The sequence below is a fragment of the Chenopodium quinoa genome, unplaced genomic scaffold (assembly GCF_001683475.1).
Source record: "Chenopodium quinoa cultivar QQ74 unplaced genomic scaffold, ASM168347v1, whole genome shotgun sequence".
Lineage (NCBI taxonomy): Eukaryota > Viridiplantae > Streptophyta > Magnoliopsida > Caryophyllales > Amaranthaceae > Chenopodium > Chenopodium quinoa.
Window position 1 is genome coordinate 4,934,990 of NW_018744693.1, and position 20,427 is coordinate 4,955,416.

The 20,427-nt window shown below is 34.7% G+C and overlaps 2 protein-coding genes across 5 annotated transcripts; both read right to left on the minus strand.

Annotated features, from left to right (window-relative positions):
* Positions 1-5,911: 5,911 nt before the first annotated feature.
* LOC110702645 (MLO-like protein 13) lies at positions 5,912-15,501 on the minus strand. Its single transcript, XM_021880393.1, has 14 exons — positions 14,979-15,501; positions 13,202-13,259; positions 11,728-11,942; positions 10,940-11,056; positions 10,204-10,273; positions 9,956-10,065; positions 8,887-8,961; positions 8,633-8,721; positions 8,502-8,551; positions 8,212-8,252; positions 7,854-8,096; positions 7,707-7,774; positions 6,486-6,546; positions 5,912-6,393 (listed from the first exon to the last, which is right to left on the minus strand). Exons 1-14 carry the CDS (start codon positions 15,090-15,092, stop codon positions 6,190-6,192), a joined length of 1,515 nt encoding a protein of 504 aa, XP_021736085.1. The 5' UTR covers positions 15,093-15,501; the 3' UTR covers positions 5,912-6,189.
* A 378-nt stretch (positions 15,502-15,879) lies between these two features.
* LOC110702646 (uncharacterized hydrolase YugF-like) lies at positions 15,880-19,845 on the minus strand. 4 transcript variants are annotated; one of them, XM_021880394.1, is made up of 6 exons: positions 19,357-19,845; positions 17,754-17,840; positions 17,535-17,665; positions 17,228-17,414; positions 17,094-17,163; positions 15,880-16,370 (listed from the first exon to the last, which is right to left on the minus strand). In XM_021880394.1, exons 1-6 carry the CDS (start codon positions 19,749-19,751, stop codon positions 16,059-16,061), a joined length of 1,182 nt encoding a protein of 393 aa, XP_021736086.1. In that variant the 5' UTR covers positions 19,752-19,845; the 3' UTR covers positions 15,880-16,058. The 4 variants fall into 4 exon arrangements, with proteins under 4 accessions (XP_021736086.1, XP_021736087.1, XP_021736089.1 ...); XM_021880395.1 differs by having other exon boundaries at positions 17,535-17,628; positions 17,729-17,840; positions 19,357-19,842; XM_021880397.1 differs by having other exon boundaries at positions 17,535-17,656; positions 17,729-17,840; positions 19,357-19,534.
* Between the last annotated feature and the right edge of the window lie 582 nt (positions 19,846-20,427).

Below are 20,427 nucleotides of genomic sequence, written 5' to 3' on the forward strand. Positions count from 1 at the left end.
CAAATCTTTAGCCCTAACATGATACTAACAATCATAAATATTAGGAAGAACATAAAAGGAATCATAGAAATCATAATTGACATTATATTCTTTATCCTAAACATGATACTAGGAATCAAAATAACAATCTAAGCATGATTTCTACATCATAACATCAATAAAACCATCAAAGTACTTACTTTGATGCCTCGTACCTCTTTCTATTAACAAAATACACACGTTAGTAAATTCAAGGAAAATAATAATCAAAACAATTAAATCAAATAATTAAAAGAGAGATTTGGGACCAAACCCTCATAAATTAAACCTTTCACGTCTAGGGCGAAAGCAACTTCGAATATGACTAGGTGTGTCTAGATCTAATGAATGCGGAATTTTGTATGTAAAAAGCTAGTTTAGAAAAAGAGAGAGAGAGAGAATAAGCTTTAGGAAGATTGTAGATGATTATGGATGATTATTGATGAAAACTAATTGTAGGTGAATGAAAACGGAGTTTTTAATGCGTTATTTATAGAGAAAATCAGCCAAAAAGATAAAATATCAAAACAGAGTCAGGCGCACCTAAAACAGAGTTGGCGCCAACGCTGGCTTATTGGTGCCAGGCGCCAACATTAGCGCCAGGCGCCAATGTCTGGCGTTAGGCGCTAATCCTGTTTTTGACGCGTTTTCTAAAATCAGATAAATTTTTCCGTACAGGAGGATAAAATCGTATCTTCTCCTCAAAAATGTTCTTTGATTTTAACTAAAACTCTGAAAAGTCAACAACAGTCAATTTATCCATGCTAATTGAATTATGAATGATAAATCTATATTAGGCCCTCCCCTAGATCATTGGGCCGCATATAAGGCTCAAATCGGGCCCAGTTCAGTAAATTGGCCATAAATTCCTCAATATTCATCGGAATGGGGCTTATAATATATCGTTGGAAAGCTCTTGTCAAGCCCCATAAAACTACACTACTATCGGACCCATATCATGGACCAACCAAACTGGATTGACAGTTTTCTTAAAATAAGTTTTCAAAAACAGAAAGAAGAGAAAAGAAATTAAAATTGTCCGCAACACTAAACTTTCCACACTTTCGCTTTATTCGATTATGAGTCGACGCGAAAGGTACTCATCACTAGGTTTGGTTTTGGGGAGACACAAATGGGTGTATACAAAAGCCCCCACTTTGACTGAGTTTGGAGAGACGCGAGTTTCGAGAACAAAAGTCAAAGTATCGATAGGGACGGAGAATGATTCAGAACGTTCTGCGATTCTAAGTCACTCTTGTAATGCCGATACCTGCAAAAATAGCGTTAGTTAAATGGATAAAAGAGTTAAGAAACACGTATCTTGCACCGTCGAGCACACGTCTCTGAAAGTAACCGATTTGCTGCCGCTTTTCCGTTGTTTTGATGACCTCCTGCAAGCTAGAGAATGCCATCCCGTTTGAAAACCGCTACGCCTGTAACTGCTTCCAAATTAGAAGATTGCTTCGCCTGAAACGATCCTCCTCCGCTATGATAATATTCCACGTCCAAGGGAATATTATCGAAGATTGTTTCTCTTAAAACAATCCTCTTCCGCTATGATAATACTCCACGTCTAAGGGAATACTATCGAAGATTGCTTCTCTTGAAACAATCCTCATCCGCATTGATAATATTCCACGTCCAAGGGAATACTATCGAATATTATTTCTCTTGAAACAATCCTCAATTGTTTGTGACAACTCTCCATAATCTAGGGAACGCCACCTTGCTGTTTCGATGTTCACTCGTCTCTGAACAAAGAGCTTCCTTTTTTTTTTGGATATGTTCACGCGCCTCTGAACAAAGAGCTTCTTTTTTTTAATATGTCCACGCGTCTCTGAACAATAGAGCTTCTTTATCATATTCTTTTTTAATATGAACTTCTAAATGATGTGTCCACGCGTCTCTGAACAAAGAGCTTGATAATAGGATGCCCACGCGTCTCTGGAGTAAAAGAGCTTGATGGAAATGTTCACACGTCTCTGAACAAAAGAGCTTGAATAATATGCCCACACGTCTCTGGAGCAAAGAGCTTTGATGGAGATGTTCACGCGTCTCTAAACAAAAGTGCTTGAATAATATGCCCACGCGTCTCTGGAGCAAAGATCTTTGATGATATGTCCACGCGTCTCTAAACAAAGAGCTTTTGATGATATGCCCACGCGTCTCTGAACAAAAGAGCTTCGATGATTGAATGTTTGTTGTGATAATATTCCGGAAAAAAATTTCCGAAGACCAACGCTTGCCAATCTCTAAAGCTTGCTTGAACTTTGCTTCCGCTAAAACTAGTACGTTGGTGATGAGCCAATTCTTAGGCGCTTTAAGCTAAGTGAGACGATCTTTCATCAGGTCGATCGCTTATTGTGATTGTAATCAAATCGACTACTCAATCATGTCAAATTGCTTATAGGGGCTAACTAGCGTACCAAGGAACCCGAAATTGCTGCATGAGGCCAAAATCACCTTTTTGAGAGGCTTCGAGCTCTATCTCTGCTGAAATATCTCTGGCGCCAAGGATTGACTCTGCCGCCAGACACTGAGATCTAGCGCCAGGCGCTAAAAGCTATTTCCAGACGCTAGATGTTGTCGTCTGGCGCTGGAGTAGGGTCTTCCTTATTCTGTTGCACCTGTATTTATTTTTTACTATAGAATTTTTCCAATCTCTTTATTAGGGTTGACCTAAGGTTTAACGTCGCTTGACTTATTGACTCGACACAACTCAAGGCATAAACTTGACTCGCTGTGATCGACTGACTCGAGGTTGACTCGACTCGAAGTGAAATGACACATGTGTTAGACTCAAATCAAAGTGATATGACACGACATGACTCAATGTGTACATGACTCGTGTATGCATTGTAATGTGATCGTGCGACTCGAAAAATGCAAAAAGGCAAAAAATTTCCGTCATTTTTGTGTGGAGTCATTTTTGTGTGGAGGGTACCGATTTTCTCCCGAAAAAGAAAGACGCGAAAAAGAATCGAAAGTTTTGAAGGTGCATGTTGAATGAGCTTAGTCAAATGTCATTTGATACTATCTCTCAAGGTGCAAGGATTAATCCATCCTAGGCTATCTCAATGGTTGACTCCATGATGAAAGCATTTGGGTAACTTAGGCACGAAGGCTAAGCACTTCATACTCCGTGATGCAATGACAATTATGAGTGATTTTGACGAAGCATGCTTCAGCGTTAAGATTTCATGACAAAGGGTTCCTAAGGGAAATATATTTGGTCATGTATCTGTGTAGTGTGTGATAGTGATACTAAAGCTAGGTCGCAAGAGCTAAGTGTGTGGGAAAATATTATTTCAAGAAGAGTCAAATGATGGTGACTCTTTTGGCTAGGTAAGCTAATGATCTAGGGATCAAGCCCCCAAGTCTAGCTCTACATGAATAGGGATGAGCACAGGGGATCCCTTGATATGATCATGGTGTGAGAATGTGAATGTGAATGCATTTTTATTACGGCCGCACCTCGATGTGAGGTTGCCTACGTATCCGTTAAGAATCAGGCCAAACGTAGCTCTAGTCGAACCTCGCACAAGTGTATGTATACCTCAAAAAGGTCTTTTAAGGGTTGTAACGTGGTTAGGATAAAGTCTTGAAGAAGAAGGGGATAAAGGCTCAAGACCCTAGATAAGCCCCCAAGGTGTGCAACCTTGCTTTTGAATCTTTGTATTTTTATGCTTGAGGTTTTCTACTCTTTTTTAGCTCTTTTTTTTTTGCTTTATTTATTTTATTTTCATAAGTGTGGGCAATCCCGATCATGCGGTCTATCACTCATTTGGCATTCATGTTTCTCAGGCACGGTACCGAGCACTCGATAAGAGACGCAATCTGAGACGTGTTCTTATCGAAGATATTTTCATATCAAAGACATTGGAACACTTGCCCTTTTGTACACTTTATTTATTTATTTTTTCTATTTTAATTTTTTGGATTTGCTCAAGCCTTCTTTAGAATTGCATAATTTGCACATTGTCCCATCCCAAGGTTAGGTAGATGTAGGTTGAAAAAAGAAAGGTCTATCGTTAGACGAGGCTCAATGTGGTTTATGAAGAAAGGATGTATAATTGAAGGGTGAAAGGAGATATGATGTGGCTACAAGGGGTGCCTCAAATCGTTGGTATACCTTGTGCTTAATTCAACATGGATTTTTTTTTTTTGATGCAATATAATGAAATGATCATATATAAGGGAATAAATGCTCATTTTCATTAAAAGAAAATATATAGTGATCCTACAAAATAAATCTGAGGAGAATAAAAAGGTGCCTTATGATAGACTTATTGGGGAAAGGGTAAATAAAAAAAAGAAATAGAAAAAAGAGGTCACGAAATCTTGTCGTTGAAGCTCGCCTCTTTTCTTGTGTTGTTTCCTTTATCATCACTCGCTCTTCTTGTTAACTGGAGGCATGGGAAGCTTTTTATTATCAATCAAATGTTGGATAGCCTTCTTTAGCTTCCAACAGCTCTCAGTAGCATGACCCCTGCCTTGATGGTACTTGCAGTGTTCGTTTGGGTTCCAACTAGGCAATCTCTTCTCAAGTGGGGGATCTTGAATAGGTCCAATGGGAGTAATGAGTCCTTTGGCATGAAGTCGATCGAAAGCATTATTGTAGCTAATTCCAATAGGGGTGAAATCCTTTCTCAGTTTCTTTCGATTACTCATGGCTAGGATCTCACTAAGGTCGAAAGTACCAATACTATTACTAGAGTAGGTGTTTTTGGAAGAAGAAGGATAGTCGTTCTTCTTCCCTTTACAGCCACTGTTACTATCGTTACTAATCTTGGCCATCTTGTCGCGCGGAGGAACATGAAGGAGATTTGAATCAATGAAGTCTTGAACACGATCCTTGAGGGCGAGACACTTTTCAGTAGTGTGACCGCGACCTTTATGGTATCGACAATAGGAATTTGGATCCCAATTTTGAAAACGTTTTTTAGATGGAGGGTCTTGACTGGGACCAATGGAGTGAATATGACCTTGATCATAAAGATAGTCAAAAGCTCCATTGTAAGTCATTTCTATTGGTGTGTATTCTTCAATGGTCCATTTTGCCTGTGGCTTAGTAGCATTGAGTTCTTCATTAAACCCTTGACGAGGATTTTGTTTGATGACCATCACCCGATTTGCTAGTCCTTCTACCACATTCAAGAGCATGGCAATGACATATTGCAGTTTTCGAACGTCCTCTTTTAGATGTGATGAGTCTTCCCTAGTATTATCCAAGAAAAGACTTTCTCGAACGGGCCAAAAAGCTAGTTAAATATTTGAAAAATTTACAAAATGCAGCCATTTAAAGTTAGTATTTTGCAAATTGCAGCCATTTAAAAAAAATCTCAAATTAATGCCCAAAGTTCGTATAAATTGTAAATTGGAGTATGATTAAACTTGTTCATCGATTTACATGTCGAAAAATTTTTGGTTAAAGTTTTAGGGGCCTTTTTTTTGTCCTTAAGGGTCCGAATTGAGCTCAGAATTAGTAAAAATAAAAAAATAAAAATAAATAAAAAAAGGTAAGTGTCTCGTTGTTACAGCAAAAAATAGTTGCCCACAAATCGATACATTTTTGTTACACAAAACGAGATATTTACGTTATTTTATTACTAATTTCGAGCTCAATTTGATTCCTTAAGGACGAAAATGACCAGTTAAGCCTTAATTAGAGATTTTTCAACAGGTAAACCGATGAAAAAGTTGAATCAAACTGCAATTTACAATTTATACAAACTTTTGGGCTGTAATTTGTAATTTTTTTTAAATGGTTGTAATTTGCAAAATACTAAATATAAATTACTGCAATTTGCAAATTTTCCTAAATAAATATTTTGAAGGAAAAACGTCAAATCTACAAGAAGAGATAACTTTTATAGAAAAGACTAATTTTAGACAATAATGTCAAAATTACTCACTGAAAAGTTTTTCAAATATTCCGTAGCACACAATTAGGAGTACTATATACAGTATACTGTTACTTAGAACTGATATTGGGAGGGTTTCAGAATCATCACAAGAATCCTCACATATAAACGTATAGGTCTATGTCATAATAATGAATGGCTAAAATTGTACACTACGATAATAGCTAAATATAACCGCGACATAAAGTTCATATGTAACATTAAGCATAGCTTGCCAGTTGTAAGTTGAACTAGGACGAGCAGTATTCTAAGGTGCTGTAAAATTTTCAACACAAGTAGTCGTCTCTTCAGCACCAGAAATAATTTCCCAAGATTCTGGGGCCAAATTCTGCATCTCAATTCTATGTGAGCTATGTGAACCACCTACAGCATCTTTTCCATCTTCAACCCAGTTCTTCAATATATTGTGGACTTCCTTGTCAAAAATTCCGTGCTTAAACATACTTCCCATCTACATAGAATAGGTAGTGACATGAAATACAAGCAGTTTTTTAGCCTGAAGATGGTTTGCCTGGCCTTATAACAAGCATATTAATAGCTCACCTGGCTAACAATTGTGTACAGAGGCAATGTACTGTAACTGCAGAGCACTTGAACAATCACGCTGTCATACAGGAACGTAGAGATGGTGATTAGTATAATAACTGACCCATGTAATTAGAAGCAGCCTCAAAGAAATCAACAAAGCATGAAGAAAAACCCCAGCAGTTGAAGCCGAGAATCAACATACAAAGGAACACTGCATTACACTAAACCAGATCAAAAACAACAAAAGCAAGATTCACATTATGTCTGTCTGCTAAGAGTAAAGCGAGCACAGACTAGAATGTTTATGTTGGACACTAGTGCAGCCACGAATCAACAGGATTCCAAATATACTACTTTTTTCTTAATTGACAAGAAATGGACTGCAACTGAATGGATCGTGAAGAAAGTTAAAACTGAGGTTTGCTGGAGAATTCACCGTTTAATTGACAAGAAATGGACTGCAGCTGACTGCAAATGGTTTCACAGCCTTAAGACTTACTGTATAATTTGTATAGCTTGTCCTTTTAGTGTTGGTTTTGGTTGTGAGTTGTTGAGCTTTTTTGTCTTGGGGATGGTTTTGTTTCGGTTTTTTTGGCCTGGTATTTTGTTTCTTAGTTGTTTAGGGAGATTCCCTAGGGGAATTCCCGAGGTGCTGTACATATTTTTCCAATGTTAAAACATTACTAACCAAAAAAAAAAAAAAAAAAAAAAGGAATATGGTAAGATTTCCGGAAATCCATTGTTTGCAATAACGCTTTGTTTAGCAAAGAAGGAAGCAAAGGAAGGGGAGGGGAAAAGTAGGAAGGGAAGGGAGAAGAAAGGGAGGGGGAGGTGAGGTCCATTTTCCTTCCAAATCTCTCCAATGTAGGAGAGATTATGATTATTAAAGAGAGAGGGAAAATGGATCCCTCCCTCTCCTTCCCCTTCCTTCCACCAATCCTCTACCCAAACAAAAGAATTTGTCCCCCTCCCTTTCTCTTCTCTTCTTTTCCTTCCATTTCTTTCAATCCAAACAAAGTGTAAAGGTGATTGCTATGTTTTAAGGCAGAAAACCAATGGTCACACATAAGTCCTGAAATTTAAAGTCACGTGAACTCTCCTACAACTATAGTATGGAACAAGGTTTTTGTTTTCTCTTGTTCAAAACTTACAATGGAAAATTAAAACTAGAAAGAAAGAGACGTAGAAGACAAATAACAGTCAATAGGAAAAAACTAAGCAGTAAATCATACTTACCCAACAATAAGCCGGGGGATAATGAAGCCTACTTTGTCAAGAATGCATGAATGGACACCATATGTAAACTGGACAATGGAAGTGTGTAAGTGTCAGAAATTAATTTTGCAATGGAGCATTCAAAGTGATTTGTTGTTTGCTGCTCACCAAAACCCACAAGAAAAAAGCTATCTCAAAAGAGTTCTGGAACAAAATGAAGTGAATCATGTACAGAAAAAGGCTGGGACTTCCAAACCAAAAGTGTTTGTCAGATGGTTGCACCCAAAATTCTTTTTCATCTGTTCCCTGTGTCTGGTTCTGGACAGGAATATTCTTCTTATCTTTTTCCTCAATCTCATCAGCCAAACATACAATAATGTGTTCCAGTTTGGTACCCACAATAAGCAGAAGCTGTTCTCAACTCAAGTCTAATTAGCAAAAAGTACAGTGACTAAAATATGCATTTTTTTTTCCAATGTATAGCAGATGTATATAATAATTTCTCCCAAATCTGTAGGGAACTTACAATGAGAGGAAGAAACGATAACCAGAAATATGCATGCCATCCTACAAGTACAAAGCATTAAATTATTACAAGATAAGAATAATAAGTGGCATTGCAAATCAGGAAGAGACATTGGTCTACTGGTCTCTACTGTGTGTCTAGATCTCTCCCTGGGAAAATACCCCCAGGAATGACGGGAAGGGGGTAGAGCAGTGCTGGGGCCTGAAGGCTGAGCATCTGCGATTCTATGAAGCTGACCAGCAGGAGCAAGAATAATGAGTGAATAATAACTTAAGGGTGATAAGTGATACCTTTCAGGTTGAGCAACAAAAAGAGCACAACAAATACCCACAAGTACCAGCTGCAAAAAGAAAGTATTCCTTAGTCAAAAAGCTCAATACAATTGCTTCAACAGAATCCAAACACTTGTGTGTGCACCTACCTTATGCCAACCACTTTCTTGAAATCATATTCTAAAGTCCGTAGCATGTACTTGTGGAAATTATATTTGAGATTTGTAGGGCAGTGAGTCTAAAAGATGGAGAAAAGATGCATTAGCCTGCTATTTTATCAATCAAAAGTGGATCAAGTACATATCAATTTATCAGATAAATCTCTTTCTCATTCCCATTCCCTCCCTCCTACAAATTTCTGTTTAGGAACGATGTGAAACAAACAAGATTATGACAAATTTACCATAATGAATCCATGTCGCATGTTGATGTAGTCAGACTTCTTCACAGAGCCATAAAATTGTTTGAAAAATGACATCTAGCAAGTCACACAAGAGGTATACAACATCAAAAGAAAGTAAGATTATATTAAGTAGTCTCAAGCTAATGATAGATAATTGCTATCATCACTACACATGTTCTAACATAATCGCAAAGTGAACATCTCCAATAATTGGAAAGACTACAACACAATGACACATACCTTACCATGAACCCCTGTCAGAATACTCCCTCTGTTTTTTTTTTTTTTTTTTTTTTTTTAATATTTGCATCACTTTGATTGGCACATTTGCCGATACATAGTTTGACCATTAATATCGTTAATGGTATATTACTAAAAATTTGAAAAAATAAATAAATAAATACAATATGAAAATAGAAATTGTAATTAATCTAATAATACATTACAAAATAATACTTATGCATTCTATAATACTTCGTAGTATTAAAAAAAAAAAAATTGTGTGAACCACAAGCATCATGTTGAGCATCCCATGGAAGTAATTAATTAGTAAGAGATACTAGTTAATTAAATAGTACCAGATCATATGATAGTTGACTTCAACTAAATCTTGCTAGGAAAATCTCATGACACGGTCCATAGTAAGGCTTCTCTACCTCTATGATTCTCCAAAAGAAATTCCTATTCCTATTCTTATTCCTAATTCTATTCCTATTTACTACCATCTTGATAGGTGGTAATAGAGTTTCAAAGAAAAAACACATATTTGGGGAATACTTGGAAGTAGAGCTGCATTGTATAGACATTAGCATGGGTTTATTCTTGAACAAATGCATGCAAGATCATTACAAATACCACCATATATTTTCACCAACAAACAAGCTGATTAGGTCACATTTTGTTGAGTGGGACTTATTACAAGCTATATTAATCCAACATATACATGCTATTTTCCTAAATACTATATAATTTACTATTTTTGCAAATAATTTTAAATGAATATAGAGCACACTATAGGGGATTAATGAATTTACATTTTCTATCTTCTTGTCAAAAAGTGTGAACTCACCGTTACACCTAAAACAGTTGAATATCCTCTTCGGGTCTTAAAGAACTCACGGCGATGTTGAGTATAAATATGATTAACCCTATCTGATTCTTCACCTTTAGCAATAGCCTCTGTCAAAAAAGAAGAAAAAGAATTATATTTTTGTTTGCATGCTTTCCAATTCTTCACAATTAATATAAGCATCATTCAAAAAAAAAAAGAAAAAAAAAAGAAAAGAAAAAGGTTTTGTTTGCATGCAAGTTCATTACCTTTTTCGGCTTTTTGTGCTTTTTCAATCTCACGTCGTAATGAGTCTTCCCAATGCTTCCATTTCCGCACCTATACAAGAAAAAGAATTAAGCAGACACATTATATAAAGTATTGGCCTACATAGCTTAAAATCACCTCTTTCAAATTTCCTTTGTGCTTCAAACCAATGTGTATGATCACATTATACACCCAAGCTTTGACTTAGATGTACAAGAGAGAAAGGTTGATGTTTCTATAGTTACTCAAGGCTGGTTGGGAAGGCAACGAATGACACAGTAATTGAAGTTATTGTTTCACCTCTTGTTTGGTTGACATGATAAAGGGAAAATGTGGGAAGTGGGAATTCCATGGATATTGGATAATACAAATTCCCACACATCCTAACACTCTACTCAGTAATTTACCCTTCCTTAATTTTGGATATTTTACATCAATGTAAATATGTTTAAATTTTTTATTTGATCCTCAGAAAAAAGTGATATTATAAATTTAGACCCACCCTTAATTAATTTTCAGGTTTTCGCTTTCATATTAGCTCTTAGTGGTTGCCTCGATGGTGAGGCTATACTGGAAGGCGGGGGTAAATATTGGAGATAATCCCCTTATGACTTGAGTACATTGTGTTGGCTTTGCTTAGAAAATTCCTATAAGCTAAACAAATATGAGAATTAAGATTTGCTCATCCTCGCAGAGTTTGGTACCACAGACCTAATGATGATGCACTGATAAATATACCTTGAAGCCTCCAAGAATCATGATTGCTGCACAGGAGATAACATAAACAATTGCCAAGACAAAGATAAAGATGTGTAGTTGATGCAACCCTTCCAATGATACTAATTGAGCTTTTCCCTGCAACCACAAATAGAAAGGTTTCAATTTTATTTATATATAATTTGGCTTAAACTCAAAAAAGAAGTTGATGGGAAGGTGAGAGAAAAATATATATACTATCTCTGTTTCATATTTGGGGGTATTATTTGTGAGATACTACCTCCGTTTCTTTTTAGTTAACCACAAATATATATAATTTGGCTTAAACTCAAAAAAGAAGTTGACACGTTTCCTTTTGTGGTAAATTTTTTACCTTGCATTTACAAGCTACCCCACTTGCTTTTTCATTCTCTCACTCTCTCTCCTCTCCTTAATATATGTGCCTAAATTAAACGCGTCAACTAAATAGAAACGGAGGAAGTATAAAATATTCCGAAGTTGCAAATAATAGGAAACGAAGGTAATATAAAGTATTTCTTTTAAAGTCAATATAGAAGTGTAGAAATTTGGGACAACAAAAAAACAAGTGTGAAAGCTAAGATAGCAAGGGACTGATGGAGTTTACAAAGTTAGAAGGATAAATATAGAAAGTTAAGATTCTCATTGTTCAAGCACATTGGGGGAGTTTCTCTACCCTTCATTAACCAGGTAATTTAATGCAACACGGAGTAATTGTCTTAAGAAAGGGCATACACTTTTTTTAGGTAAGGGCAGAATTCATCAGGTAAGATGAAAACCATTTTGATTACCTTTAGTTCACAGTGACTACTAGCTTCAGCAAGAAGTCGTCGTTTACTCCAGGAAGGTTGATAAGCATATTTGCTATGACTATTGCCTTCATGATCAGCATTTTCCTTTTTGCAAGGTAGCATATAGTTTGTAAGATGCTTTGGAATGCATATGTCACTTACAAATCCTTGGAAGACTGTCAGAAGTAGAGAGATAAATCCCAACAACATCAACTCTGCATACATCAGAAAGAGAAACACCGTTAAAAGGAAAGGCATCCAAGGAACATGCATACAACTCAAGATTTGCACAAGAAAAGAGCCAAGACCCACAAAAGTCAACAGTAAGAATGCCACTTATACATGATCTAAGAAACAACTTTCAGATTGAGAGAAATCATGGACAAAAAATAGTTGATGTCTGAATATATTCAGACATCAACTTACTGCTAATATATCAAGAAAGAACATCTTAAGTATTCAAAAGAATGTCCCAAATTTACTACAGCAAAAAATATCAGTTACTTCCATTGTTTCAGAAAGAGGAAAGAGAGTGTTCAAAAGAGTGAGAAGTCAACACTACCCTTCAAAGAGTGATGGGAGAGATGGGAGTTGGGTCATGAAAGGAAAATTCAAGGGATAATATATATTTGTTTCATAATATACAAGGAAACGGTGCAATTATTATGACATTTCTGAAAATGAAATATGGCAAAATTATATATTAAAATGGTGGAAGTATACATTGAATTTATACTTGCATGAAAAGTAATACTACATAGAAGCACGAAACCTTAAAACGTTTAGCCAGAATTTATATGAAACAGTAGGATGCGGCCCAGAAGAAAAGGTCAAAGCATCACGTTTTCATGGCACTACAAAATATGTTTATAATCTTCTCCCTCTTGATCTGCATTAGCACTTCATCAGCTGTTACTTTCAAATGATCCATATTAGTAGTTTCTGGCTAAGCCTTCAATTCATAAGTGCTCTAACTACATAAACCATAGTTTAACTTGGATATTTAAGTTTAACATGACACAAATTAGCCTGTCAATTACCTTCACGGACTAGTAACCATTGGATTGCACAGCACATCGACATGCTAACGCAATAGCAATGGTATCTAACTTCATCCAAGACAATTTTCAGACAAGATTTAATTATAACCATTAGCCACCTAGCGAAAACAGGATGAATTTTGGCATCCCTGTGTTATAATTATTGGAAACATCATCACTATCTAGTGGTTGAATGCAGGAAGTTAGACCTAACAATGATGTTCACATATTAAATTACAATGTTCTGCAAGATATATTAATAGGCTAACAAAACTTTAAATAAATTATGCAAACAAACTACTATACTACAAGTAGTGCGACAATACAGACTACATGTAAAGAGCATCACCCAGAGCCTTGCTAAAGCAATGGTGCCTTTGCACTAAAGTAACATGTTTGAGAACACTACCAAAATAAAGTACATGTTAGCTAACCTCCTTTTATTTTTTGCAAGGCCTCATATAACGATTCTTGTCCCTTTCTCTTCAAGCACTATATGTCATGAAAAGTTCAGCAAACATTAATCACTAATGGTTAGTAGAACATTATATCCAAATATCAAAAATAATATCATTGCTACCATTCCACCTTCCAAAACATCTATTTTTAACATTAAAAGTATCAGAGGAAGAAGATGTTCTACTGGTTTAACTCATTTCATTGAACGACAGCAATGTACGTAGTCTTGTAGCTACATTTAATATGGTAAACTGGTGATGCCAACCAATCAAAAGGGATTCATACAAGCTAAGCTCTATATACCATATACCCACTACTTCATGACAACGATCCTAGTTGTTTCTTTGCCTTTGTTGTGTTATTCAAACATCCAAGACCAAGAAACTATACTTTGAGGAAGGGAAAGATATTAAAACAAAAGAATATTAAAGAAAACCATAGATTTGCAAAAACAGAACCTCTATTGACAAGTTAGAAAGCTAACAACAGGGATGTAAAGTAATTTCCTCCCAGGAAAAAAAAAAATAATAAAAATTGACTACTTATTCATCATAATATTGACAAAAAATGCACTTCCATCTTGACCAAATATTGTAAGAGCAATACTCCAATATTAAAATAAGAAATTTTGATATTATGAAAATACACATTGATATTATTGTAAGATTACCCCACTCAATACAAAAAGAGAAAAAATAATAAATAAAATCATTTATTAAGCCTTATTCTTGAACTTAAATTGTTTTTGCTACTCTTAAATTATTTTAATTTAACTTAACGGTTTTCATAAAACTTAAATTATTTTTACTAAGCTTAAATTATTTCTGCTAAACTTATATTATCACTATTGATTTATACTTATTTTGTTGATCCTTTATTATATTTGTTATTTGAAGTTACAGGTTTTATTGATTGAATTTGTTTTGACATGATTTATTTTTGCTCGAATGAAATTATTTTATCATTGAAAAAATGGTAAAAGTTCAATAAAACAAAAATTCATACCATACAAAAATTATGCCTCGATAAAATCAAATTAGATCACCTTTTTCAAGTGAAAAGAATACAATCTAAACCCCTGGTAAAAGTGAAAAAGTAATTTTTTGCTTATGCCAACTAAATAAAAAAAAAATTAAAAACCCTCCTTCAAAAATCCAATATGTTAATAAACTACTATACTGCCACCCATAGGGTTAGCAAAAGTGGAATTTTTTATTTATTTATTTATTTATTTTTAGGTAAGTTAGCTAACATTTCAACCATCAATTAATTACAACAAAAACATTAAAACTTCTAACTTTGTACTTTAGTTGAATCTTGCAACTTCAAAGTATTCATAATTTGAGATATTTTTGCTTAATAATTTCTCCATATACTATAGAAAAACATAGCTATGTGGGGTTTTGTTGATTTGTCAATATCGTTTTTTACAAATTTAAACAAAAACTACATACATAATTTCTTTTTTTTTTTTTTTTTTTTTGAAAGCCTTCATACATAATTTCAGATAATAGTGGTTAAAGACATGTATTGGAACCGGTCAAAGCCAAACCATGAACATCTAAAAGACGTACAAGTATTATACATGCATTAACATAGAGAAATTAATTATTTAACTTACTAATCGCTTATTAAGGACATCACACAATAAAAATGTGGCATATTAAAGTGGGACAGAACACGTACAATTAATTATACATAATTACACATTACTCCGTAATAATGTAAAATTAGAAATTGAATACAAAGTACCTTGCCAAGAAGATGAAGGCCTCGCTCAGCAGCAAGAGAAAGGAGAACAAAAACGAAGCAGACAAGTGCAACTATCCAAGTGGGAGTATACTCCAAAGACTCTTCTTCTGCCATTCAATCTTTAATTCAACCAATTTACTTAGACAAGTTTTTATTAATGGCTGTTTTTCAAATGGTATTGCCATTTTTGGTGAAGATTTCAGTATTATATTGAGAAAATTAGGGAATATAAAGGAATGTAGCTGATTTAAGCAAAGAATTTGGAAAGAGCCAATTTTGGGTTAATCAATTGGAAATCTCAGCTTCAAGCAAAGCATACACGCGATACATATACATTTGATTTTTTACTTTTTTGATACTGGTAGTTGAAAGGTGACTGATCAATTCCTTTTTTTTTTAGAAAAAAATAAAAGAAAATAATAAAAATAAATTTAAAAAAATAAATTAAAAAAAATTAAAAAAAAAAAACCATGGAGAAAAGAGTAAAATTGAACATTACTCGTAGCTTTGTTTTACAATACTTAACATGCAAACTACACGTCTAAACTTAAGTTAATTTTATTGAATTAAAAGTAATTACTATTACTAAATTGAAATTAATTTTATTAATTAAAACTTAATCCTACTAATTTCCTATTTTATTTGTTTTTTTTAACTTAATCAATTTGAACTTTTTTTTTAAATGAAAATCTGAATTATTTTTACTAAACTTATTTTTATTGAGTACTCCGTATTACTTTTACATGGTGAATAGGACTTATGTCTTAAACTTATCATGTGTGACACAAGTCCTGACCTTTATTAAATATATTAATGTTAAAGTGGTAAAATAACATATGTAACGATCAAAGTAATGCACTTACTTAAATACAAAACTTCATAGGAATAGAACCTTCATATGTATACCGAACTTCATAGGAATAGGACCTTCATATAATCAGAAGTTCATAAGGTTCTCGTTGAAACTTCATTTCTATAATTAACATAAAATGTATTGTACACTACATTCTATAAGCAAGAAACTTACAAATTACACTACAAATTCTAGAAAATTTTCAAGCGTACAAATTGACATAATGACTAAGCAGCGGGAAGATCAGACAACCAGGGAAGCAGCTTTTCATGGACCAGGGCAGGTTTATCATCATGAGGGCAGTGTCCAACACCACTGAGAACAGACAGTGTCACATTTGGGCAGCTAGAAGGCAAAGACGTGAAGTATCTCCCAACAGGACCATCAAGCGGGGAAAAAGGGTCTTGATCACCCCACAAAACCAGAACAGGTATCGTGATTCTTGGCATCAGCTTGACTGGACTCGGTCCAGGAGGTCCAGTCACAATTGAAACAAAAGCATCCAATGCACCTTCACCATCTGCTGGTTCCTTTATGATCTGCACTCCTCACATGGCATAAAATTTTAAATATTACCTACTCATAGTAAAACCAGTACTTCATATAAACTTGTGGGATGATGAGCTAAGGATCAAGAAACTAGCAGCATATTTGAATATGTGGAAATGTAAGATAATCTCTGTGTTCCCATAAGTTCAACTCATTTATGGTAGACTTTTGTTCATAAAAAAGTTTGTAAAGAGTGAGTGGGAAGATAAAGGTGTTTAAAGTAAGAGAAATAGAGTAAAAAGGTCAGTGAGTATGTGTAAGGCAAATATGGATAACATAGGAGAGAGTATGAGGAAAAATGTTAATAGTGTGGAGTGTTTGAAGTAAGGTATTAAACGGGGTTTGCCAAAGATAGAACAAAGTAAAAATGAGTCTTAACGTTCTAAAACAGCCCCATATGGAAAGTGAGTCGAACTTTGAAGGATGGAGTGTTTCAATTTTGACACACAATTACTATCCTTCCAGAGTTATCTAAAATAACCATTTAATCTTGCAACTGGTGCTGTAGCACTTCAATATACAAAGTTGTTTTAGCTTTTTTGTTATTTCCATACGTTTTTTTTTTACCAAGTTGCTTGATAAAGTCTGGTCTTTACAGGGTGTTGCCTAGCAACAGATGATCAAATTTCGTATGCAACAGTTTTATAGTTCCCTATACCATATAAGGGGGGAAAAAGGAAAAAAAGACACATGAGATGAAAACTGAAAAGTACCTCAACCAACGTGTCATCCACTGACTCTTTACATCCATAGACGGACAACAAGACATTTCGTAAGTTCTCTCTGCAGGTAAAGGATATCATCCGCACAGGCTTTAACACTCTAAAATTTGTCAAGTAAATTGTACCTTTGTTTGACGCGTTCAAAGAGAGCTGATGCAATAGGCTTTTGCTGTAGGAGGAAGTCAATCAACCAAAGCACGGGTAAGAGCAATTTGATTCTCCAATCATCAACAATAGCTTTGTTATTCATGCCACCAGAACAGTTTAACAGGACAAGTCCACTGACCAGAGGTTGAGATCTTTGACAAGATTCTGATGCAGGAATAGAACCAACAGAAGAATTCAATCAAGAACGAAATCCAAGATGATTTTTTTTTTTCATTGCTGATAATAAAAACTTATCAATTAAACAAATATACAAAAATAACCTACCCGCAGCAGAAATCACACAGGCAAGACTTCCCACGGAATTGCCTATAAGAACAGCTGGCTCTTGAACCACTTCATTCAAGAAATCCAAGAGCAACTGTTGAAAATGAGCCAAGTGGAGTAATCTGCAATGACTGTATACTTAAATAGTAAGTTGACATAGCAACAAAAACAATAAGCTTAACAATAATTTATACCCCTGCCCATGTTTCCATTGTATACATAAATCCTGCTGGCTTGTCCGATGCACCAAATCCAAGGAGATCGATAGCATAAACAGTGTGATCTTGGGCCAATGTTGTAATATTCCTACAGGTAAATTTAAAAAAAATTAGTTTCACCTAAATACATTTTGGTAAAAATGGGAGTTCTAGAGTTTTTACATAATAGTTTTCACATGGATTGCGTACTGCATGCTCTTTTACAACTTCACAGGATACAGTCTAGCAGCTCTAGCTGTCTCTAATGCACAAGGATGCCTTTGAAATGTAAATAACTGTGATGCCCCCTCCCCCTTGTATCATTTTAATTATCGTGTACTGATATGACTACGTACTGAAGGAGCAGTACGTAGGATGTTTCCAGGTTAGCAAGATGAGGATCACAAATTGGATGTGTCCTAGATTCATAAATTTACAGGAGGTCACATCCTAGAAACACTTCAAATTCTCATATTTCTCACCAGAAGCTTACCACCATAATACTTCCAAATTACTTGTTCCACAAAAGTCAAGGACAGGAATTCCAAATGATAAATAAACTTCAAAAAAGAAACAATAGATATCATTCTAGATAAAAGTAGGGTAACAAATCATCATATGAATGGAATCGATCAATTAATACATACGAATGGATTGAGGTGATTGTCATTTATCCTACAGCATTAGCATGATATTCATATTATATGGTCTCAAGTCTCAACAAGCACGCAAGTTAAACTAGACTGTCTTCTTCTGGAATAAAAATCCTTTTCTAGGACAACTTAAACCAGTTTTTTATGTTCATCTTATTGCTAAATAAATGTCAATACAGATATATTTTTTAACTTAGAGTAGTTTACCAGAAGTAGAGAAGATTTTTCTTATATGACGAAATGAAGGACTAGTGGGTTTAGCAGCTAGATTTTACAAAGATCTTTCAATAGAAAATGCAATTCAAATCAAAGTATTCTTCTCCACACCAAACAACTACATAGAGAATTATAACTTTGACAATCAACATTCTTTTTTCTTGTTTTAACAAGAAATTTAAATTTTCCCATTTAAATCAACATTCTAGGTATTCCAAACAGTAAGATTGAGCGAGGTCAATGAGCACAAATCCAAATTACCAAATAGAATTGAACAACAGCACCAAGCTAGACAGCAAGAGCTTTGCATTGCACAAACAATTCAGCAATATGACCTGACTTATTGAAGCAATAAATCCTTAAATCAGAAATATATTTCCTATGCATTACTTCTAGCAAATCTCATATTATATCACATGGTCCTTCAATCAATTCATGACCATTCATTGGGTTAAGAAAATCCAACTCAAATCAAAAGTAAAAATTAAACATGAATAGCACAAACATATTTATAAGATAAAAATAAGTTCTAATTTCGTAATCTAAGTTAAGTTTTATGGTAATCTCTGCTCGAGTTCAATGGAATTTCAGTCTCGGCCTCTCGTGTCCTTCAATTATCACCCCTAGTCCATACCCAATACACATGTGGACGGAATTCATGTAACATAATTGCAAAGAACAAATACTACATAACATAACAGAAACTAGTTGACAGAATAAAATTCCACAAAACAAAAGAAAAGGAAAAGGAAATACCTTCTCCAGTGAGGAATAGAAGCACCAAATCCATGTACAAGGACCAAAGGAGGCCGACGACGACCAGAATCAGCAGATAACGGAGATTGAACAAAGTAATTGATAGAGTAACGATCTTTCCATTGCCATTTACGGGATCTTTCTTTGATTTCGCTCACTTCTAAAACCTCTTTGTTGGTAAAGGTAGTTGTGGATGAGACTGCCTGCAGCGAGCGGTGGCGAGGGAAGAGGATGCGGTGGTTGAGGCTGACACTGCCTCCGTGACCGTGGTTTAGTGGGCGGTGGTGATAAAGGAAAAATGGTGGCGAAGAAGGTGATGGTCGACAGGGTGAGGATAAGAAGGTGGTGGACGATGCTGCGGCTTCCGCCATAGATATTGTTGTTGCCACAGACATCACACAACTAACTATTCCCACCTTTTCTCTCCTGTCTAAACTCTTTTTGTTTTTCCTCTGTTAAATATTAACACCGTCATAAAAAAAAATATCTCCAATGATGAAATTCAAATTTGAGCATTAAAATACAAAAATAGTTGTTTCTTTACGCCCAACTAACTTCTCAATTTAACAACTCAAGTGATATACGATTTTCCAATGAAACTCTATTGAAGCTCGTTTATGATCGTTTATTTGATAAATGAGTAGAGTTTGAACAAATTTTGAAATTCGTTTAGTAAATGAGCCTGGACACAGGCCTATAAACATAGATTTGCTCATTCAGATAAGTTCATGAACAACTTGTTTATTTACGTTTGTGAACTACTCGTTATTTATATTCATGAATTATTGATTTATTTACAATTTTTAATTCGATTTTTAAGTCTTTTTTAATAAATAAGATTTAGTTTTAGATTTATAATTAGGATTTTAATTATTATGCTAATGTTGAGAATTTCAAATGACAAAAGTACATAGCTCATTATTACTAATATAATAAGTCCGTTCATGAAATCTTTTATCAACATGTTTAATAAACGAGTCGTTTCATGAACAACCTGACATTTGACATTTGCTAACTGCTTTTTTTTTTTTACTTTACTACCACCCAAATCCCACATTGTTAAATTTAACT